General features: G+C 39.2%; 1 protein-coding gene across 2 annotated transcripts in view; it reads left to right on the top strand.

Annotated features, from left to right (window-relative positions):
- LOC136883282 (serine-rich adhesin for platelets) overlaps nucleotides 1-25,240 on the top strand; it is a 314,874-nt gene that overhangs the window by 173,646 nt on the left and 115,988 nt on the right. For both annotated transcript variants that reach the window (XM_067155505.2, XM_067155504.2), the window contains exons 7-8: nucleotides 4,955-5,259; nucleotides 5,868-6,024. In XM_067155505.2, coding sequence (XP_067011606.2) covers nucleotides 4,955-5,259; nucleotides 5,868-6,024 — 462 coding nt within the window. The remainder of the gene's footprint in view (nucleotides 1-4,954; nucleotides 5,260-5,867; nucleotides 6,025-25,240) is intronic.

The raw sequence follows: 25,240 nt of genomic DNA, 5'->3' as shown, positions 1-25,240 counted from the left end.
AGTGCCCAAGTAACAATGTTTGTGTACTTCCTTTAGGATTTAATATTCTAATCTAATATTTCCTGTATCACCTTACTTAGTTCGACTGCACTCCATTACTTTTGTTTCAATTTATTATTTATTTTCTTTTTGTACCCCTTGTCCAAGACTATGTTCATACAATTCAGCAATTTATCCAGATCTTATGCAGACTCAGATAAAATAACATCATCAACAAATCTCAGAGTTTTGATTTTCTCTCCTTGGCTTGTACACTTTTTTTTTTTTTTTTTTTCACTTTTGATTTCCTTTACTGCTTCTTCTATATAAACTTCAAAAATGAGAGGGGACAAAGTGTAGCCTTGCCTCACTGCTTTATGGGTTGCTTTTACTTTTTCATAGTCTTCGATTCTTATCACTGCAGACTGATTTTTATACAGATTGTAAAATAATTCTTCTTTCTTGGTATCTGATCCCGATCACCTTCTGAATCTCGAATAGCTTGGTCCAATCAACCTTGTTGAATGCCTTTTCTAGATGTACGAATGCAGTGTACGTCCGCTTGTCTTTGTTAATTCAATCCCCTAATATCAGACATAATGTGAGGATTGCTTTACGTGTTCCTACATTTCTTCTGAAGCCAAACTGATCTTCTCCGAACTTATCTTCAACTTGTCTTTGCATTCTTCTGTGAATAATGTTGTTGTTTGAGTCATCAGTCCATAGACTGGTTTGATGCAGCTCTCTATGCCACCCTATCCTGTGCTAACCTTTTCATTTCTACGGAACTATTGCATCCTACATCTGCTCTAATCTGTTTGTCATATTCATACCTTGGTCTACCCCTACCGTTCTTGCCACCTACACTTCCTTCAAAAACCAACTGAACAAGTCCTGGGTGTCTTAAGATGTGTCCTATCATTCTATCTCTTCTCGTCAAATTTAGCCAAAATGTACAATATAACTATTTATAATAGTTTATTTAAATCCGCCTTGATCAATACACTCATTAAATGAAAGAAACATTATTTATTAAACCATACATGTTTCGGGAAATCTCAACCATTCCCTTCATCAGTGGTTAGATCAAAGAATAACATAATATGACACAATCTTTTGTTTTACAATTTGAAGGAGTATTGTGTCCCAATACATCATGTCAAAGAGTAAAGAGAACTTATGAAATATTATAAAAATGATCAATACATACAAATTTGGTTGAACTGAATGAGAAACACTTCTTTCTTTCACTTAGTGTTTCTCATTCAGTTCAACCAAATTTGTATGTATTGATCATTTTTATAATATTTCATAAGTTCTCTTTACTCTTTGACATGATGTATTGGGACACAATACTCCTTCAAATTGTAAAACAAAAGATTGTGTCATATTATGTTATTCTTTGATCTAACCACTGATGAATGGGAATGGTTGAGATTTCCCGAAACATGTATGGTTTAATAAATAATGTTTCTTTCATTTAATGAGTGTATTGATCAAGGCGGATTTAAATAAACTATTATAAATAGTTATATTGTACATTCAGACCAGTCAATACGGACCAAACACAATATTAACCTATCATGGTTAAGTTTATTAACAGCAAATTTAGCCAAATCGATCTCCTCTCACCAATTCGATTCAGTATCTCTTCATTCGTGATTCGATCTATCCATCTCACCTTCAGCATTCTTCTATAACACCACATTTCAAAAGCTTCTATTATCGTCCATGTTTCACTTCCATACAATGCCACGCTCCACATAAAAGTCTTCAAAAACATCTTTCTAATTCCGATATCAATGTTTGAAGTGAGCAAATTTCTTTTCTTAAGAAAGCTCTTCCTTGCTTGTGCTAGTCTGCATTTTATGTCCTCCTTACTTCTGCCATCGTTGGTTATTTTACTACCCAAGTAACAATATTCATCTACTTCCTTTAAGACTTCGTTTCCTAATCTAATATTTCCTATATCACCTGCCTTCGTTCGACTGCACTCCATTACTTTTGTTTTGGACTTATTTATTTTCATCTTGTACTCCTTACCTAAGACTTCATCCATACCATTCAGCAACTTCTCGAGATCTTCTGCAGTCTCAGATAAAATTACAATATCATCGGCAAATCTCAAGGTTTTGATTTCCTCTCCTTGGACTGTGATTCCCTTTCCAAATTTCTCTTTGATTTCCTTTACTGCCTGTTCTATGTAAACATTGAAAAGGAGAGGGGACAAATTGCAGCCTTGCCTCACTCCTTTCTGGATTGCTGCTTCTTTTTCAAAGCCCTCGATTCTTATCACTGCAGACTGATTTTTATACAGGTTGTAGATAATTCTTCGTTCTCGGTATCTGATCCCTATCATCTTCAGAGTCATAAATAGCCTGGTCCAATCAACATTATCGAATGCCTTTTCTAGATCTACGAATGCCATGTACGTGGGCTTGTCCTTCTTGATTCGATCCTCTAAGATCAGACGTAAAGTCAGGATTGCTTCACGTGTTCCTACATTTCTTCTGAAGCCAAATTGATCTTCCCCCAACTCAGCTTCAACTTGTTTTTCCATTCTTCTGTAAATAATACGTGTTAAAATTTTGCAGGCATGAGATACTAAACTAATAGTGCGGTAGTTTTCACACCTGTCAGCACCGGCTTTCTTGAGAATAGGTATAACAACATTCTGCCGAAAATCGGATGGGACTTCTCCTGTCTCATACATCTTGCACACTAAATGAAATAACCTTACCATGCTGGTTTCTCCTAAGGCAGTCAGTAATTCAGAGGGAATATCATCAATTCCAGGTGCCTTGTTCCTATTTAGGTCACTCACAGCTCTGTCAAACTCTGACCTCAAAATTGGGTCTCCCATTTCATCAGCATCAACAGCCTCTTCATGTTCCAGAACGAAATTATCTACATCGTTACCTTGATACAACTGTTGGATATGCTCCTGCCATCTTTCTGCTTTGTCTTCTTTCCCTAGAAGTGGCTTTCCATCTGAGCTCTTAATATTCATGCACCTAGATTTCCTTTCTCCAAAGGTTTCCTTGATTTTCCTGTATGCAGCATCTACCTTTCCCAGGACCATACAGCCTTCGACATCCTTGCACTTCTCCTTCAGCCATTCTTCCTTAGCTACCTTGCACTTTCTATCCACTTGATTCTTTAATCGCCTGTATTCTTTTCTGCCCTCTTCATTTCTAGCATTCTTGTATTTTCGTCGTTCATCAATCAGGTCTAGTATCTCCTGAGTTATCCCTTGATTCTTAGTTGATTTTACCTTTCTTCCAAACCTTTCTCCAGCAGCCCTACAGATCTCATTCTTCACAACTGTCCAATCTTCATCTATTGTTTCCTTTAGCCTTTTCATTGAGACCTTATGCAACATGTTCCTTGAAACAATCTCCCACACTCATTTCTTTCATCTTCTTGCATTTTCTTGCATTGCTTCTTCAATTTCTTCAACTTCAGATGACATTTCATGACCAGCAAGTTGTGGTCAGAGTCCAGGTCTGCTCCTGGGAATGTCTTGCAATCCAATACCTGATTTCTGATTCTCTGCCTATTCTTAATGACTTCTATTTGATACTTTCCGGTATCTTCAGGTCTCAACCATCTATACAGCCATTTTTGTGGTGTTTGAACCAAGTATTAGCAAGGACTAAATTATGATCAGTGCAGAATTCAACCAGCTGACTTCCTCTTTCATTCCTTTGTCCCAGTCCTTCTCCTCCTTGGGCTACCACTGCATTCCAGTCTCCCATCACAATTAGATTCTCGTCTCCTTTTACATATTGTGTTAAATCTTCTATCTCTTCGTATGTTCTTTTGATTTCTTCATCATATGCTGAACTAGTAGACATAGAGATTTGCACTGTTGTGGTGGTCATTGGCTTGGTGTGTGTCTTGACAACTGTAATTTGTTCACTGTCCTTGTCGTAGTAGATTACCGCTGCCGTATTTTCTTTTTTTATTAAACCAACTCGTGCATTTCCCCTGTTTGATTATATGTTGATAATTCTGTGGTTGCCTGATCAAAAATCCTGCTCTTCCTGTCAATGTACTTCACTTACACCAAGTACATCTAATTTTAGTCTATCCATTTCTTTGGGCAAGATATATATATGGAAGAACAGGCACTGCACCTAGGTGTAGTGTTAGATAAAAATCTAACCTGGAATCCACATATAGAAAGAATAACAACCCGGCCCAAGAACTTGCTGTATGCATGTATAAGAGCCGTCGGGAAGACATGAGGCTTAAAACTGTCAGTGGTAGTAATGTGGATATATACAATGATCATTAGACCGTTGATGCTCTATGCTGCAATCATCTGGTGGCAGAAAGTAAGCCAAGGAAGTCGGTAGTAGATTGGATAGCCTACAGAGAATTGCATGCACAGCCATAACTGGGGCTATGAGAATTATGCCGACAGAAGCCTTGAATATTTTACTAGACCTCCCATCAGTATGCATTTTCATAAAAGGACAGGCTAGAATGAGTTCATATAGATTGGCACAATCAGAGTGCTGGCATGCTCAAAGACCCAATCTAGGACACTGTAAAATTAACCGAGTGATAACAGAGGAAGTTCTACACAACTTTGAAAAACCATTTGAGGCCCATTTTAGCTGCAGTTAAAAAAAAGGATACTACAAATCATGAACAACATACAGGTGCACAAATTTTGAAGCTAATTGGCTTAAAACTGGTTTGGAGCATTTTGAAGGCCATAAAAAGTTACTTTTGAGAAAGAGCCAGGCTGAAGTAAAATAATAGGCAGATATGTCCATAGGATCTTTAAAACTGATGATTGTACACACACAGGAAGGGCTTTGCCATGTATCCCAATGTTTGGTGTGTCTGATTGTACTTATTTCCACCCCCCCCCCCCACCCCCCCAGTATCAAAGGTCAGTGCCCCTTCAGTTAAATGTTTTTAATTATGTCTAATAATTGTTCTTGTTATTGCAATAATATAGGTGACTCCAGTTCGAAGCCAGCGCAAATCTCAGAATGTTACTCCTAACACAACCCCAACTTCTAAGACTCCAGCCAGCAGTAGATCTAAGAAGGACCCTAATACTAGTGGGGAGTTGGTCATGGGCATGCTTCCTCCTCAGTGGAAGGATCCTACTTCCGTACCCAACAAGAAGTCTACGTCGTTGACTCCCGGGAGTGCCAATACCAGTCCGCAAGTGTCTCCAGCGCCGCCTGCAGGTGCGAAGGTGGCATTGCCCACGCCCTCTTCGTTGAGCAAGAATTCTCCGCGGTCAAGCACGGCAAAGTAAGTACCGCTATATTTGTTCATTGTCCATCATCACACTGGCACCGGAAGTGGAATGTTAGAGAGAATACAGCTGCAGCTGTCACTCACATAGACGAAAGACAAGTTCAAGGGGTGGGAGGTAATTCTTAATCCATTTTTTTTTTTTCCTTTTTTTTTTTTTTTTTTTCCAATTGAACTATAAGGATTGATGTGAAGAACATGCAATATCTTGCTACATTTTAAAATGTAGATTGTAAGTGCTGTTTGAGTGAATGTATGAGCCAGTAATGTGGGCTTGGATAAGGCCTAGTTCTGGAACATGGGAGTGAGTGTTTGAGGTTCATTCTTTAAGTTATTATTATTATTATTATCATCATCTGCATGGCTTCTTTTTATGTTCATCAACCCCTTGGCATGGGATACTTAAGCTTGTATTGTTTTGAAATCTTGCTTTCTTATGTAGGGTGGGAGGCACTGTTTGTTATAAATTTGGTCTTAGAGAATGAACATACATATTTTTTCTCGTTTCCCCCTCTCATCATCTCCTCTCGTATTTGTGTTCCTTAATGGTCTCCTACCCCCTGCCTGTTGCCTCACCACACAACAAACACAACAACACTTTCCAGGATGGGGAAGAAAATGGAGTCTCCTTGCTCGATCCAGTGTCTGGGCCAGATGGGCATCATTCCGTCACTGCAGTGCCGTGTGTGCCTGTGCCTGTATCATCCTGAGTGTGTAGGACTGGGTCCCCTCACTGATACCATCCACTGCTATGTCTGCAAGGTGAGTACTTATCTAGCCTCATATTTTCAGTTGACCCTGTGCCCATTCCTTGCCCTGCAATGTGCCTTGTGTGTGGTTAGGTGTGGCATAGATGGACAGATATGCAGATTACTGTTCTGGCTTTGACGGCTAATGTTGAATGAAAACTTTGATCCTTTTTCAGGATATTAGGCCCTGTTGAAATTTTGAATATGTCGAGATTTCAATTAGTCTTCATTTGTCCTTGTCCAGAGGAAGTAACTTGGGCTCGTGGAAACCCATACTTTCACAGCAGTGAGAAAGCTGGGTGGTGGAGCCAACATTGACTTTCCTCTCTCAGGATTGGTGTTTCCAGAATGTGCAGAGTGTAACCCAGTGTTGCCTGGATGGCTGGTGATCTGTAGGCGATTTTTGTTGTTGAAACAGTCATCATTTTTAATTATCTCCGCAGGTTCTCAGTAGCGACAAGAATGATACTGATGTATGGTAGCCAGAAATGTGGTTTCCTCAGATTTCATTTCGTGGTCGAGGTAATGCTCCTTTTACTGTAGAGTTTTCCAGTGGGGTGAGACAGAAATGATGCCTATGTTCTTTCAGTCCAATTTTAATGCTTCATTTGGTGGTCCTGATAAACTTCCTCACATGAACAGGAAATGTGTGAAGGAGAGGGTCGCAAGGGTCCTTAGATGAGCGTGTCTACTGGGATATTTTCTTTGCTGTTGTAGAGGCAGTCGCTTTAAAACCTTGCCAATTCTGGCCATGATCGCCGGGATGCACGGAATGAATTTCTTTCTCTCATGTGTCTTCCTGTTTCTTCTTGGTTTGTGGAAGTGACTCAACATCAACAGTCCCCTTCATCTCAGTTTATTGCTATATCTGTTAGCTTAGCTAAAAATCAGAAATGAGATGCTCCACTTGCGTCTGGTACAGATGTGACTGGCACAACCTCTTGTTGAAATGTCAACATATTTAATCTGTGAACACTTCATAATATCCTGGAAAAGGATCAAATCTTATCACTATACAGATTTAAGTTGCATTTACAGAAGCAACGTGCCCATCTCTAAAACAAAACCGTTCATATTTCATGCAAGACATGTTATATTCCGAGTAAAATATGTGATTCACAAACCCAGTAAAGTTGAGTTTAAAATTAGCTTTGTAATTCAACTCAGATTTCCAGTATTAAACCTGGAAGATTATAATTCAATTGACAAAAGAGATTTTTATAAACTACTGTCCTTCCTTGGCCATGACTTGGAATAAATATAATTACAAGCTAATTTTTTTTTTTTTTTTATGTGAACAGTGTGGTAAGTCATTTATGCCACTTTTAATTAATGATATATAAAATGACAACACATACATTCTGCTCTTGCACTGAGCTGCAGCTCAAAATATGCAATAAAGCAATCAAAAGTGAAATAATTTCTTCCATTGTTAAGCACTTTGCACAGCCACTTGATGTTTACATTTTGTAAGTTGCACAATAGAAGACTACTTTGTACACAATATTAGAATATACAGTGAATTTGCATGATATTCGTAATAAAATGATATCTTGTCTTACCAATTCTGTCCCCCTCCCAGCAAGACACGTTAGTATACGCATGGCGGAAGCTTGGATATGTAACAAATTGGACAGTGGTTTTCGAACTGCTGTTTAAATTCTTTTCAAGTCAAACTGAATGTGAAATGAAAGACATGAAGTAGCGTGTGAAAAATGCCTGTACTCTTCCATGCCCCTCAGTCCAAACCACTTCATTTTGAACCTGTTCTACCAATGATAAGGTAAGAGTGGTTTGAAATTTAAATACATTTAGTTAGAATGTAAGATGTTAAATTTGTGAGGGTTTCAAATGAAATAAGGGCGAAGAATAAAGATTTACAACTTCCTGCAGGCTCTGTTACTTGCAGTTTAAGCTTGAGTGGCATATCTATATCCCTGTAATAAGTTTATATAGAACATTAATATCCAAAAAGCAACAAAAATGATTTTTACCATGCTGTTTACCGTAGCAAAATTAGCGTGTATATATTTTTCTTAATTGTAGTGTCATGGCTGAAGTAGGGGTAGTTCCTTTGTAAGGTACAACAGTAGGGGTGCAATTTGCGATTCCTCACACATTTGTTGAAATATTTTCATTTTCTTTTCTACCACCAGTAACACATGCACGCACACACACGCACACTCGCACATACACAGAGTTTCACGAATCTTCATAATAGATATTTGTGTTTAGAGAAAATTAGCAGAAACCTTGTTTTGTCCTGCCTAATGAAATTTCTGGGATGACTGCCCTTGCATCAGGAATATATTGTACAATTACTGTTATGGATATTGTAAAGATACTGAATAAATCTGTGCTGTAGATGGAAAAGTGTAACAGATTGGGACTTTACCATATTGGAAACATCAGAGTAGGTGTTCTGTATCTTTTACACATGGTTATAGATATTGTTTATTACCTTGTCCACCATACCGAAAATTATATATTTAATACTGTTTATAACATAGCTGTGTAATTGGACATCATAACAGGCTATAAATATGGAGTGTTCTGGTTGTTGTACATGCTGTGTTAATATGATGTATGGATTGTGAATACTTGTAACTACCGGAACTTAATTGTTTTATGCAGTAATATGATATCTAAACAGAAAATTAGTTACTATTTGTTGTATGTACTGTAGTCGTGAAAATCACCTTAATTTTTGAACTCTGTCCTCAATGTTGTATGTTAGAATTTGTTGATAATGCTTTATGTTTTGAGCTATATTGTTTAATACTTCTGGAATGAATGAATGATGACTAAGTATGGAAACATGTGATTTGAAAGGGAAATCTTACTTTGCAAAAACAAATATATAGCATTTATCAGCAAGAAGAAAAATCAAAGCATCCACTGCAAAAATCAGATAATGTCAGATTATATTGATTTTACAGGAGATGATTTTTTTAAATTTCTTGATAGCACATTGTTGATTCTTTTTCACTAAATTTAAAATAACATTTCACTAAAGAGGAATGATACAGTGTTGGTTCTCTCTGCAAAGAGTGAAGGTGATTTTTTTAGGTTTTTTCTTACATCTGGACCATTAATCTGGTTTAACCATTGCAAATCTATGACTTTTTCCCATGAAATAATTAACAAGTCTGAAAGAGTTTGTTAATCACATCAGTGCTTCTACTGTAAAGTTTCATTTCTTTGTGCTTTAAGGTGTGTTATTTCACGCTGGTCTTCATTGTCTTCCTTCTATATCCTGGTTACATGCATATATTGACAAGAGTTAATTGACTTACAGTAACTTAATTTGCTGAAGTGGGAGGATGATTATCTTCCATTTCCCCTTAAAATAATAATCACCATCTCCATGAAGATCCAACAAACCAAAACCCGTTCCACACTGCAAAATTTGGAAGCTTGGGTTCAGTGATTGTTTTGATAATTATTTTTCAAAACATTTCCTCAGTAAAACTACTAATTTCTGAATACTGAGTTAATTTTCTTATGAATGTTTGTGTTATCATGTAAATGTCAGTGAATGCTAGAGAAGGGAAGATGCCCTGATACTCACCATACCACTGTATTAAAATTACCCTATACCTGTTCTCCCAAATCCAGAAGAACATTCCTACGAGGTCAAGTTATCTTCCTTATAAGGAAAATTTTTAAACCTACGCAAAGTGACGAAAGTCATGGAAAGTAGTGGCATTGCTAGTAAGAAATACAATAGGTTGAGAATACATATAGAAAGAAAGAGAACTGGTGATGGTGCTACAGGAGTAGGTTAGAGAAAATTACGTGACTGGTGAGAGTTGTAGATGTTGATGCTACTCAGAACCTTTCAAAATAAGTTGATGTGGTAGGTTTGGGCTTTAAATGGTGATGAAACAGTTGTGAAAAATGATTGGTGGACACAGATATGATTAGTTCTTAAAGATGTCACCAGATCGTTGATAACAAGCAGATCAGTTGAGACAGTCACTTCTTTGTAAATTATTCTTGATTAACACTTAACTATTGACGTGCGGTCAACATGACCGCGGTGGAAAAGTAAACACGTGCCACACCTCGCTTATCGCCCTGCCAGTATATTTGCTTGCAGTACCTTTCTATTTTAAGATGACCTCTCCACTGTATTTATCTTATGTCATAAATAACCGTGCAGCTGCGATAAGAAGCTGATGAGTTTCGTAGCGGCCTGGGTGACCGCACGTCCATGGTTTGAAGCAGTCTTCAGTTGATAGTGCTGTGTGTAGCAATGAGTCAGCGTGCAGGTACTTCGGCGAGTGTCTGAACATGTGTTGCAAATTACGAAGGAACAGTTACCGAGTGGTTTGAAGAAGACATGAGTGATGTGGACGATGGTGATAGTGAAATAGAGAGTGATCACAATACCGATACTGAGACTGAAGGAGAGGGAGAAGAAGATGAAAGTTCCGCGCTACTGCCTGATGATTCACGTTCTAAGTGTTTTTATGGTAGAAATAGATACAAATGGTCGTCTGCGGAACCTCCACAGAATGTGCGTACACCTCGTCACAATATCGTGATTCACCTTCCCGGTTTGCGCCGCTCGAGTTAGAAACAGTGTGGATCCTGTTACGGCATGGACACTAATATTTAGTGAAGAAATGGTGAACTTACTAGTGCGATGGACAAATGTGAAACTCAGTGCAATGAGAAGTAATTACCGAAAGTCTACCCGACGAGAATTACAAAATGTTGACGCAGTTGAAATGAAAGCTTTTCTAGGCCTTCTTATTTATTCGGCGGTTTTCAAATCTAACAAAGAGGACATCGCTTCAGTCTTCGCAGCTGACGGTATGGGCCGTGAAATATTTTGTGTTGTGATGTCAGGTACAAGGTTTTCCATTCTCCTATGCAGCCTGCGTTTTGACAATCCTGAAGACAGAACGCAGCGGAGAGAGACAGATCCTATTGCACCCATATCTGAGCTTCTGAATATGTTGATTCAGAACTCTCAAAGGTGTTACTCCATTGGCACAAATGCAACAGTAGATGAGATGCTAATTGGTTTCAGAGGTCGGTGTAAGTTCAGAATGTATATTCCGAACAAGCCTGAGAAATATGGAGTGAAATTGATGTGCCTAACCGATTCGAAAAATAGTTATTTGTACAATGCATATATTTATGCAGGGAAGGACACTGATGGAATAGGTCTTTCAAGGGAAGACAGAAAATTTTCAAAGCCAACTCAGGCAGTTCTTCGTTTATCGGAACCAATACAGGGTACAAATAGAAATATAACAGCTGACAATTGGTTCACCTCAGTGGAGCTTGTTCAGGAGCTGAGGAAAAGGGGACTCACTTATGTTGGGACAGTAAGAAAGAACAAGAAGGAAATTCCAACTAACTTCTTGCCTTCCAAGCAGAGAAAGGTCGGTTCCTCTGCGTATGGCTTCACGAAAGACATAACTCTTCTCTCACACGTTCCGAAAAGAAACAAAGCTGTTTTGTTAGTATCCTCTATGCGCCATGGGAAAGAAACTGATGCGGACACGGGGAAGGAAGAGATGATTCAGTTTTATAATTCTACGAAGTCTGGAGTAGATACTTTGGATCAGATGTCAGCCAACTACTGCACAGGTAGAAGAACAAGAAGGTGGCCGATGGCAGTCTTCTTCCGTATCGTCGATATTGCAGCTGTGAATGCGAATATCTTGCATCAGTCCTATCGCAAGAGCCCCAAAATGACCAGGCAACATTTTCTGAAAGAACTTGCTGCTCAACTCACTAGGCCACACATGATAAGATGATTATCAAATCCCAGGATCCCAAGAGATATTCGGGGCGCTATCTCTAGAATTTTGAGCATCCCTGCGGAGCGTATCAACATTTTCGAGGAGAAGCTTGAAAAACAGATAACTTGTCGTCTATGCCCACCAGCAAAGAAGAGGAAAACATATTAGAAGTGCTACAGATGTGAAAAACCAGTATGCTTGGAGTGTACAAGGAAGATCTGCTTCGAATGTGTTGAGTGAGAGTAACATTGAGGGCCAAGTTCAGTGCTTGCAATTTCCACCCCAACAAGAGATCAGTCTAATGTATCGTTAATTTTGAGTGCAGTGGTTATCAAACATCTTTAATACCCAAGTTAGGGTCAATTTTTGTTGATAGTGTAAAGGATATGTGTGTGTTTAAATGGAACAGTGTATTCTGAATAACGAAAATTGCTGCGACTGCAATCTGAAGGTATGAGGGCTATACAAATTAACAAATAGAAAATATTTTTGTGGTTTTGGGTTCAATTCAAGTGTAATTATTCAAATAAAAGCAGCTAGCAATTTATCTCATTAACCGTCCCTTCCGTAGTCAAATTAATTTTCATGCGGTCTCAGTGACCTCACGTCCATGTTGATGTCACTGAAAATGTACGTCAGTAGTTAGGGGTTAATATTCCTGGCCTACAGCACTCTTGGTTAGTGACTTCGTGCTTGTGGAATGACCGACATAATCCTCTTGCACTTTGCCTATCTACAGGTGTCTGGACTAATTTTTATGATTTTGCAACTGGAATATTAAAAAATTCAACATGTAAACATCTTGAAAATTAAAAAAAATCTCTAATACATAAAATTGGGGCCAATGACCTTCAATGTTAGGCCCCTTTAAACAAGCATCATCATCATCATCATCATCATCATCATCAATACATAAAATTATGATTATTTTAGAAATGTTACCTTAGACATATTATAAGTAACACTAAAACAATGATTACATTTTGAAAGGTACAGATTGCATTTCAATGACAAAAATATATTATTGTATTTGACTCCTTGACTCTTAAACTTGAAAGAACATTTAATTCTGAATAATTTTGAATTTGTATGATTTGTATACTGTATGTCAGTGAATGCTAGAGAAGGGAAGATGCCCTGATACTCACCATACCACTGTATTAAAATTACCCTATACCTGTTCTCCCAAATCCAGAAGAACATTCCTACGAGGTCAAGTTATCTTCCTTATAAGGAAAATTTTTAAACCTACGCAAAGTGACGAAAGTCATGGAAAGTAGTGGCATTGCTAGTAAGAAATACAATAGGTTGAGAATACATATAGAAAGAAAGAGAACTGGTGATGGTGCTACAGGAGTAGGTTAGAGAAAATTACTTGATTGGTGAGAGTTGTAGATGTTGATGCTACTCAGAACCTTTCAAAATAAGTTGATGTGGTAGGTTTGGGCTTTAAATGGTGATGAAACAGTTGTGAAAAATGATTGGTGGACACAGATATGATTAGTTCTTAAAGATGTCACCAGATCGTTGATAGCAAGCAGATCAGTTGAGACAGTCACTTCTTTGTAAATTATTCTTGATTAATATTCCTGGCCTACAGCACTCTTGGTTAGTGACTTCGTGCTTGTGGAATGACCGACATAATCCTCTTGCACTTTGCCTATCTACAGGTGTCTGGACTAATTTTTATGATTTTGCAACTGGAATATTAAAAAAATCAACATGTACACATCTTGAAAATTTTAAAAAAATCTGTAATACATAAAATTGGGGCCAATGACCTTCGATGTTAGGCCCCTTTAAACAGCAAGCATCATCATCATCATCAATACATAAAATTATGATTATTTTAGAAATGTTACCTTAGACATATTATAAGTAACACTAAAACAATGATTACATTTTGACAGGTATAGATTGCATTTCAATGACAGAAATATATTATTGTATTTGACTCCTTGACTCTTAAACTTGAAAGAACATTTAATTCTGAATAATTTTGAATTTGTATGATTTGTATACTGTAGTTCATTCAGGAACTGGACTCTTAATTTCCTTTGTAAAGCTCTGACTCTTAAAATTATTCACTTTCATCCTTCTAATGTTCTTCACTGTCAAGTAGACTGTGAGTAGCTGTAAATGTACAGGTATCTTCAGGAATAAGTTTGTCACTTTCTATAATGTATTGATTTTGGCAGTAAAGTCACTGTCTAAGGCATCTTGATATTCTAGCACTTCAGAATCATTCAGCCTTCAACTTCAACCAGTCCCTGAAATAAAATCACTAACACAAACACATACCGCCACTTAGTGATGGGCAGTCTGAGACAAGGTCTCGAGATTTCTTGGGATTTCTCGAGACTAGCGCAGGCACTATTTCTCGCGAGAAATTTAGAGAGATCTCGAGAGCGTTGTCCCCGCATTGTACGGTGAACAGCGTGTCTTAGGCCTACAGGTAGTCGGAGCTGAATGTTGTTTGTGCCGAGTATGCGAATAGCCAACCACGGGCCTTCTCATTTTCGTAAATACGTGTCAACAAGCGACTAGGGCGTTCATTTCTACCGAGGTCTATTTTGACGCAGTATAACATAATTATAAAGGATATGCATTCTGGCATTGTATGCACTGGTAGGTACACGAATGAGTGATTTAAGTACAGAACCTGACGGCTACTGTACGTACACGTACTTAGATACTGGAGGTGTGCATTATTCGAACTCGAGACGAGGCAAGATGCGCCTTGCTACATATGCAACCCCCATTATGCATGAGTGGAAGGTGTAATCTAAAATGCTTGAGTTTGCTCCAATTCTTTCGACAGGTAGGTGTACATCGTTATCAGACCCCACATTCAATAACATGTGACCACTGCTTGTGTTTATCGATATTTTGGTGACGAAGGAAATAATTCCTTACATGTTATAGAGTATTCGCGTCATAATTAGGTACTTCAATATCTGACGGTCCAATGTGAAATTGTGCCTAGTTGTACGCAACAACTTAAAGACGATGTCCGAAATGCAACGCAAGTCGTCGATGTCAGTTATTTTGAAGAGATGTTACATAGCACTGCTCGCTGTCTTGCTTATTCAAAAGAAGTAAAATACGTCGGCAGAAATACTTCTGGGATGATTCGGCAGTTACAACCGCATAATATCAATGTAGAGGAATCGTCACGGAACACTTTCGGCCTGGTCTGCATCACATGAAGCTACCCTGTCCTCTAGTGATGGGCAGTCTGAGAAGAGATCTCGAGATTTCCCGAGACTAGCGCAGACACTTTATCACGGGATATTTCAAGATCTTGAGAGCGTTGTCCCTGCATTGTGTGCTGAGCAGTGTGTCGTAGACCTACAGGTAGGATGCTAAAAGGTTTGTTTTTTCCACATATTCAATACATATAAATTTTATAAATTAGGAATTTATTATTGATTCCACTTGTGACATGTTTCGCCCTTCATTGAGGGCATCATCAGTCAAAATATCACCTTAAGGTGACTGATCAGTCAAAATATCACCTCAAGGTGACTGATGATGCCCTCAATGAAGGGCGAAACATGTCTCAAGTGGAATCAATAATAAATTCCTAATTTATAAAATTTATATGTATTGAATAGGTGGAAAAAACAAACCTTTTAGCATCCTACATTCAGTATCTTCAATACGGATAACAATGATTTTTATCACTTGCAAAGACCTACAGGTAGCCGGAGCTGAATGTTGTTTTCGCCGAGTATGCAAACAGTAAACCACCCACCTTCTCCATTCCGTAAATACGTGTCAACAAGTGACTAGGGCGTTCATTTCTACCCAGGTCTATTCTGGCGCAGTATAACATAATTATAAAGGATACGCATTTGGCATTGTAAGCAGTGGAGACGAGGCAAGATGCGCGCTGCTGCATATGCAACCACCATTACGCATGAATGGAATGTGTTATCTAAAATGCTTGACTTGGCTCCAATTCTTTCGACAGGTAGGTGTACATCATTATCAGAGCCCACATTCAATAACATATGACCACTGCGTGTGTTTACCGATATTTTGGTAACGAAGGAAATAATTCCTTACAGTGTTATAGAGTATTCGCGTCATAATTAGGTACTTCGATATATGATGGTCCAATGTGAAATTGTGTGTAGATGTACACGAAAACTTGAAGACTATGTCCGAAATGCAACGTAAGTCGTGGATGTCGGTTATTTTGGAGAGATGTCGCATAGCACTGTCCGCTGTGTTGCTTACTCAAAAGAAGTAAAATGCGTCGGCAGAAATACTTCTAAGATGAGCAGACACTTAAAAACACATAATATAAATGAAGAGGAATAGTCACAGAACACCTCCGGCTCGGTATGAATCACAAGAAGGTACCCTGCCGACAACGATTGTGAGGCATCCTAATAACAGTTATTAACAAATGATACGGGTTATTCAGCTAAGAAAAGTCAACCTGACATAACTCGTGAACAGTTTAAGATACTGACATTCTGTCTTCACTTTCGTTGATGGTATTAGGGAGCTCATAGTTCAATATGTAGTGCTTTCCTAGGCTTTTGACAAAATTTATCGTCACACGTTTCCATATGAGAACTACTGCTGATAACTATCAAGTTTACTACACTCGTAGTTACTGGGACGTCGCACAGCTCGCAGCACGCGGTAATCGGTCTGGAGAGCGTTGTCTATCACCCCTGCTGAAAGAATTGCAGCAAAGTCGGCCATTTTAGATTACACATTCCACTCCTGTGTAATGGGAGTTGCACATGTAGCAAAGCACATCTTCCCCGTCTCAGGTTCGAATAATGCACGCCTCTACTATCCAAGTAGGCGTACTTCCTATCTACAGTTATTCACAAATTATGCATGGTTATTCAGCTAAGATGTCCACCACAAATAAGTCTTGAACAGTTTAAAATACTGACATTCCATTTTCACTTTCGTTAATGGTATTAAGGGGTTCATAGTTGAACACGCAGTACTTTTCCAGGCTTTTGACAAAATATATTGGCTCACAGGTTTTCATATGAGAACGTTATTTCACGCAATAACTGCCAATGATATATTGTCAAGTTGACAGTCTTAGTTACTGGTACGTCGCATAGCTTGCACTACGAGAGGATTGGTCTCGAGATTCTCGCAAGAATGAGGGGAACATGTTTTTGAACATATGCCATGCTCCACAAAACAGTACTTCACACCCAGGTATATTACCAACTATACCTTTATTCTTTACCTTGAAGTGTACAAAAGAACATCGATGGATTCGCGTTTATTTTCAGAACACAGAAATGTTCAAATAGGGGTGAAAAAAATGTGATAACAGTCCTCCAGGGTGGATTTTTATCACAGTTGGAGAGCTTCAGTGTGGTGTATGTCCTCCACGAGCATTTATCACAGTTTGGCACCTACGTGACATGCTCCGTGTAAGTTGACGGAGGTCACGTTGCGGTATCAGGACCCATTCTTCAATGAGAACCTGTTTGAGGTCTTGGAGAGTCTGTGGTGGAACAGGACGCCCACAAACACTTCTGTCAAGCCTATCCCACGCATCCTCGATGGGAGTAAGGTCGGGATTCACTGCTGGCTATTCCATCTCTTGAATGTCCAGTTCTCGTAAGACAGCTCTGGTGATGCGCACTACATAAGCCCTGGCATTGTCGTGCATGAGTACGAATTCAGGGCCAACACCGTATGCAGCAACCAACACATGGTGTAGCAGTATCTGCTCGATGTACCCCGTAGCGGTAAGATTACCACGGATGACGACAAGATCTGTATGGCCATCAACACTGATGTCACTCCATACCATCGCAGAACCTTGTCTGAATCGGTCGCCTTCCTGGACAACATTTGGCATGTACTGCTCACCACGGCATCTCCATACGCGTTGACGTGCACCATGCTATGTCAAAGGAAATTGGACTCGTCTGTGAACAACTATGGTCTCCATTGGCGAAGTTGCCAGTTGACGTTGGTATGGGCAAACAGAAGGTGAGCTGCGCGATGTTGTTGCATTAAACGGGGCGCTCAAACAGGAAGTCTGGGTCGTAAGGACACTTCTCTTAACCTGTTCCTTACTGTCTGGTCAGACCCCATGGCTCCAGGGACCCTCCTGAGGTCTTGTTGCAGTTGCTGAACAACGCTGCAACGCACAGATGGTCAGATATCGGTCATCCTGGGGGGTTGTCATGCATCCATGACCATGTGAAATGGGATGTCTTACTGTAGCGATTCCACAAGCGGTGAATAACTGACGGAGAGACATTGAGATCCACAGCAACACGACGAAAAGTCCATCCTTCCTGGATCAAAGTGACAGCCCTTGCGACTTGATCCTCGTTAAGATGTCCCATGGGATGTGCTTCTTGACGTACAATGTGCTAAAATGATCGCAGTAGTCTGTGTACCTCACAACAACACACGGGCGCACCGCTGTTCACTTTGTTTGGAGGGGTCATTGACATTTTACTACATGGCTACGCTTACAGATGGAGTGTAACTTTGATTCGACATACCCTAAGTAGCTAAGGTCTCAAGATATGCTGTACGACCATTGGAACCCCATCTACCAAATTAACGTTCACATACCAGATATTGCAAAGCATGTTTCCCTAAATTTTTTGAACTGTGTATTTTTGCATGATGTATTTATGCACTCCTTTAATATAGGCTTTTGTATATAAGGTCTAAACTCGCTACAAAAATAAATGAATGTGTTCTTCAGCCTAGCTGGAAGCAGATCCATACAATAACAACTTCAGACGGCTACAGTAGAAACATTCCCAGTCTCAAGATTTCATTAGGAGAAAGTAAAAATATTTGGTAGGACTGGTGAATTTATCTTTTGGGTAATGTACAAACTTACGCTTTAAGTTACCATCACGATCCTCTGTTACATCTTTTAGCCCCACAAATGACTGAGATAGCAAAGTACGACAGAGCCGAAATATCAGCTCCTGGAAAGTTCTCGCCATGACCTTTAGCGCCGATATTTTGTCACGCTGAGTGCAGGACGGTTAAAGGTTTTCTTATGTCGATTTTTCATTCACACTTCATTTTAGCATTTGTAGAGAAATAAAAATCTAAACACATCCCCTTCCTGGTTCACTGGGTTAGTCTGGTGATGGGAGTAGCTTGCAGCCTGCATGTTGGATCACTTCTTTTTATCTCCACTTCTGCTTCATTGTTCATTGTTCTTGGTTGTATCTGATTAATTCAGAAAGAATACTGATGCTAACTTGAGCTGTTCTGTTTTCAGTATTGTCTGTTAAGTAACTATTGCCGTGCTAAAGCTCTATGTGGTGTCCATTGTCTGTAATTTTGCCTGAGCTCTGGGTCCTGTTCCACAATGTTTATAAGAACTACTCTGACTGGCTATTATCATTTGTGCAGAATACACTGTAATATGTTTGTTATTGTAACTTAATTTTATAATACAACATAGAAGAAGGCACATATGTTCTTACTGATGTTTGTAGGTTTATGGCTCCAGTTTACTAATAGCTAAATTTTATTACAGTAGAAACTGGTTTATGCGTCATTAAAGGTTAACAGTTTGAACTGCCTATAAATAGGAACTACGGATAATTAAGTTTGTCTTTTATTAATTTAAAAAGTCCTTCTTGTGAAAAATAAGATCTAAGAAATGTACTTTAATGGAGTTTTTAAACAGAGCCTGGACCGGCACAAACCAGGAGCTGAGACCTTTTGTATATTCCATGGCAGTCCATGGCTACCATCACAAAATCTGTAGGTCGAAGACATACCACGACCCGGACTCGATGTGCATATGTGAACTCTGTGATAAACATTGTGACCGATATCACGTACTGTCGTGTAAAAATCATGTGAAATCCATCATAGACCTCTGTATTGATTAATTATCCTAATACTGCACAACTTGTGTACAATAAAGTTTATATATATAAACACACGTTCACAGCTTGACTCTACAATTTTCCATTTCTCTTTTTCACTCTGATACTTTTTTTACTAAAGGATTCCTTTGAACAATTCCTAATTCAGAAATTGTCCCATGTGAACCGCGTGACCTTGTTGCGGTGGGGAGTCTTGTGCGCCCCAGTAGGGCGAGTAGCCATGCTGTGGGTCTATCATGAGACCAGACTAATGAGCAGTTCATTGAAAGGGGGATAGCAGTCTTTCCGAAGTTGAAAGGGTGATATTCTGGTTTATTTACAGGTATAACCCTGTAATATTTAACATGGCTTGGCTATGTTGATACTGCTACCCGGCTGAAAGCAACAGGAAAGTATAGCTGTAACTAATTCCTGAGGACATGCAACTCTTCCTGAATGAATTAATGATGTACTGATGATGTCTTGCTTTTAATCAGTTAAACAGAAAATTTGGAATCTTTCACATTCATTCATTTGAAGCACATATTGCTTTTCTCACTGTTTCTCACATGCATAATTGTCTCATTTGCAGCATGCAACAGTTGTTTTTGAAAGTTTGTCTTTTCTTTCTTCATGTGTGTTTCTTCACAGCATGCATAACATCACCCTGTGTTTAGACCTGGTGTTTAGTGGTTTTAGATCTTTTTCATCCTGCAACATTTTCCATTGCAGAAACTGTATGTTTCTGGAGAACATGATATGTTTATTCAAAGCTTTGATTGGTTCTTGGTCTGTCTCTTGTAAGAAAATACATCACTGGTTGGTTTTACTTATATTCCTTTTGGGGAAATTCAGTGTGAATGATGCAAATTCATTGATACACTATCACGTAATGTAAAAAGCATGGAGAGACCCTCTCCTTGAGCCATTTAGTCTGTCAAATAAACACCCCCTTTCGTTGAATTGCAGAACAGATTTGGGACTTTTTCTTTCCATTATTGGGAACTCAGCAATCAGTGTGTTGAGTAATCAACATAATTAGGACCCTTTTAGGTTTCTGCTCTGCCATGTATGAGACTAACGTAACTGGTGATTGGGATCGGTGAATTAAAAAAAAAAAAACCTTTTATGTAATCCTCAGCCTGTGGTAGACTTCAGTTGTTCTGGAATATGTTTTCGGTTAGTATGAAGTATTCCTACTAGTGTTAGATCGAAATCCATATGTAATTGCTCTGGAAGATCTATGGAAGTGTAATAATGTTCATTAGTTGCATTTCGTCCCGAATTGCCCATAGGCGACCTTCCTTGTTCCTTATGATGCAGTACTTGAATTACACATTTTCCCAGCTTACATATTCATTTTGAGATCAGTCAGACAAAACGGGATTATAAGCATTCTGTATTTTCCAGATTTCATTTTCATCATCATCATCATCATTTCCCTTTATCCAGCTGTAGCCGGGTAGGGGCAAATATGGTTCCTCTCCACTTTCTTCGGTCTTTCCACCACTCCTCCTCCAACACTGTGTCCCAGTCCAGGTTTCTTTCTATAATGCTGCGTTGGATGGTATCCTTCCATCTCAATCGTGGTCGTCCACAGCCTCTCCTTCCTTGAATTTGCATTTCCATCACCCTTTTTGGCATTATTTCGTCGCTCATTCGCTTTACGTGCCCAAACCATCTTAGTCGGCTCTTCTCTATTCTATCATTCAATTTTTCCACTCCAATTTCTTCCCAGATTTTCTCATTCCTTATTTTGTCTCTTCTACTCTTCTGTATCATACTCCTCAAGAACTTCATTTCGGCTGCCTGTATTCGACTCTCATCCTTCTTTGTCATTGTCCAAGTTTCTGCTCAGTAAGTTGTTATGGGTACGTAATACATCTTGTACATAGTATCCTTTGCTTCCATTGGCACATCTTTGTCCCAATTTCTTACACTATGACAGAAACAGCTTCCAGCTTGAATCCTCTTACTAATCTCAGCATCCAGTCGAGCATTCTTCATTAATTCACTCCCCAGGTATTTGAACGTCTCCACTACTTCCAAGGGCTTGTCTGCAAGTCTATTCTGACCTTTCCCTTCTTTCTCCCCTCTAGTCATAACAAGAGTTTTACTCTTTTCTACACTTATTTTCAATCCACATTCTTCGATCTTCCCATTCACATTCAACTGTTCTTGAACCTTCCTGTTGTCTTCTCCCCAAATCACAATATCATCTGCAAATAACATCATGTTCATTTCTCTTCCTCCATATGCTGCTTTTGCTGTTCTCATGATGTCATCCATTAGTATTGTAAACAGGATTGGTGATAGAACACTTCCCTGTCTCAACCCACTAGTTATTTTGAACCAACTTGTCCTGCCAACTTGTGTTTGCACGCAACTACAACATTCCTTATACAATGCCATGATCATTTTTATTAATCCCTGTCCAATTCCTTTTTGCACCAGACTGTCCCAAACTTTCGTCCTAGGGACACTGTCATATGCCTTTTCAATATCAATGAATGTCATCACCATATCATTCCCGTACTCCCAATGCTTTTCCATTAGTTGTCTCATAATGAAAATGGGTTCTGTTGTTGACCTTCCACTTCTGAAACCAAACTGATTTTCCTGTATCTGCTTCTCAACCCTCAACCTTATTCTACTTTCCAGTATCCTTTCCATTATCTTAGCAACATGGGATATTAGAGTAATTCCCCTGTAGTTCTTCAAAACTTTCTTATCACTTTTCTTGAAAATTGGGATGATTATTCCTTTTTGCCAATCCTCAGGAACCTCCTTATTCTCCCAGACATTCCTGAGAACCCGATATGTCCACTGCAGGCCTACAGCTCCAGCTGCCTTTGTCATCTCCACTGAAATTTCATCTATTCCAGCAGTTTTTCCATTCTTCATCTTTCTTACTGCCATTTCAATTTCATTCATTGTAATTTCTTTATCCATTTCTTCGTCAACTAATTGCCTTTCCTGGTCGTCCATTGAATGACTGTCATCCGTTCTTATGTTCAGTAGCTTCTGAAAATACTCTCTCCATCTATTTCTTATTTCTTCTGGCTTTGTTAAAATTATGCCACCTTCATCCTTCACAAATGTGTTTACTTGATCTCTCTTTCTGTTTCTTAAGATACCATACAGTAATTTCTTGCTGCCCTGCGTATCATCTCTCAATGTCTGTGTGAATAAGGCCCAGCTTTTCCTCTTTTCTTCCTCCACTACTTTCTTGGCCAAATTCTTTGCCTCCACATATTTTCTTCTACTTTCTTCAGTCTTAGATGTTTTCCATGCTTTCCATGCCATTTTCTTTTCCTTCACTTTAATCTTTACCCTATCATTCCACCAGTGTGTTTCTTTGTCTTTCACATTTCCTGATGTTCTACCACACACCTTTTCTGCACATCCAGCCATTCCTCTTCAACATTCCCCACCTCTGTCCTGGGTACCAAGGGTATTATTTCCCTTTGAAATTCTTCTTGTATGCTTTTCTCCTTCAACTTCCATACTTTAATTCTTTTCTCTCTTCTTAATTGGGGTTTTTCAATCTTTCCAACTTTCAATTTTCCTATCACAACCCTATGATCTCCACCAAAGGCTTCTTCAGGCATGGCTGTTACATCTACAAGGTTCTTCCGGTGTTCTTTCTCTATGATTATATAATCAATCATGGTCTTTGTTCGTCTGTCTCCCCAGCCATACCTTGTAATCTTCTGACTGTTCTTCTTCATAAACCAGGTGTTTCCAACAATCATTTGATTCCTCATGCAAAAATCCACCAACAACTCGCCTTATGGATTTACATTTCCATATCCAAAGGGCCCTACAACATCTTCCTTTCCTTGTCTTTCCATTCCAACTTGTGCATTTAGATCTCCCATCATTAGTACTTCCTTATCTTCTATCTGTCTCTCCACTTCCTCTAAGAAGTCCTCTAGATGTTCATCTATGCAACCAGTTTGTGGGGCATACAACTGAAATAGATCTTTCACGCCATTTTCAAACTGGAGTCTCCTCATCATCATCATCATCATCCTATCACTGACGTACTTTGTATATTCCAGATATTCTTGGATTTCTCTTCTAAGTATGATGGCCACTCCATTTTCTGCTTCAGGTCCTCCGCTGTAATACAGCCTGTATCCTTCTCTCAGAGGGATTTCCCCTGTACCCCTCTTCTTGGTCTCGCACAGTCCATGTATGGCTATATCTTTTTCTATCATGAAGTCAACCAGTTCTTCTGTCTTTCCCGTCAGTGTCAGTACATTAACTGTTGCAATTTTGATGTAGTTTGGTGCTGGTTGCCCATTTTTCACAGTTCCTCCAGCACCTGAAGAGCTGCACGTCGCTTTTAGCAGGGGACGCCCTAACCTTTTCCGAGGCACCATATCTGCTTTGTCCATATAGGCTATTGTTACGATGGGTTCGCCACACCCAAAGGCATTTTATACCTACTGCCAGGTTCAAAATTAGGCCGCCCCTAACATGGAGACAGACGCCTTTCGTAGCCGCTCCTCTGGAGTATAGGCGCTACGGGTATGCCCCTTCCGCCATCTCCGCCGTACCGAAGTCCACCTTCTCCGCCGTAGATGCCGTTGAGGTCTTCACTCGTAACCCTGAGCTGGGACCCATACCAGATGTTACACACCGGGTCAGTGTGCTCTGGGACTCACATAGGCAGGGGCGCCACTCCCTGGGTAGGGCTGCCTCCGAAGAGGGTCCCTACCTGCTACCTTACCCTACAAAGGCAATCGCTGTGTTCTTACTAGCAGAGAAGTACATTGGAAATGTTTGAAATATTTTGTGAAAAAAAGCAAACTTGTCTTCCATTCTCCTTGTTTTTTTATTGAACCTAATGATGCTAAGGAGACTATGAAACTATTTTTTGGCTATTGTGATTTAGAGAGGAATATTTGTTTTTTCATGGCACAACAAGGCAGGTTTCTACCCATATAATGAAATACGCTTGTTTAAATGCACAATACAGATATTGCAGATCTCTAGTTACAATATCATGAAAATGCCCTGTATATTAGGAAAAGGTGGACATTTTTTTTAGCCCTACCGCCTTTGGTCCATACACTTGTTTGAAACTGTTCATGGAGCACGGCATGGTCAGCAATGTCAGTGTTGGTTTGGTTTTCCACATATAGCTGTACTTATATGTACAACTCTGTGCCGAGATCAAAAATAAGTTATCTTAGCTGCACTTTTATGAATTTGTCACGTAAATTCACGCCTTTTATCCAGTTTTGAGACGATCGCCGTAAGTGATGTGTTCAAAAAGGCTGACACCAAGTACCAACAAGACTGAAGATTGTTTGGTTGTTGAAAGTGTTTCTGTCTAAACAGCGGAATGAGTGACTTAGAATTAGAATATCTTGTAAATGAAGAAAGCGAGGGAGAGGAGGTGGTAGAAGATAACGGAAGTAACAATGAGGCCAATGAAGAAGAGGACCGTGGAAGCCAAGATGATGATGATGATGATGAAGATTTTGAAACTGAGGTTGTGTCTGAAGAAGCCAGTGAGGAAGATGATAAAAGATCTGTTTGTTGAGAGGTGGTCTAGAAAATATAAATCGAAAACTGATGAAGTGTGTGCGGCAAATGC

This window comes from Anabrus simplex, chromosome 11, assembly GCF_040414725.1.
Source record: "Anabrus simplex isolate iqAnaSimp1 chromosome 11, ASM4041472v1, whole genome shotgun sequence".
Lineage (NCBI taxonomy): Eukaryota > Metazoa > Arthropoda > Insecta > Orthoptera > Tettigoniidae > Anabrus > Anabrus simplex.
This window is presented reverse-complemented; position numbering and strand designations above follow the sequence as displayed.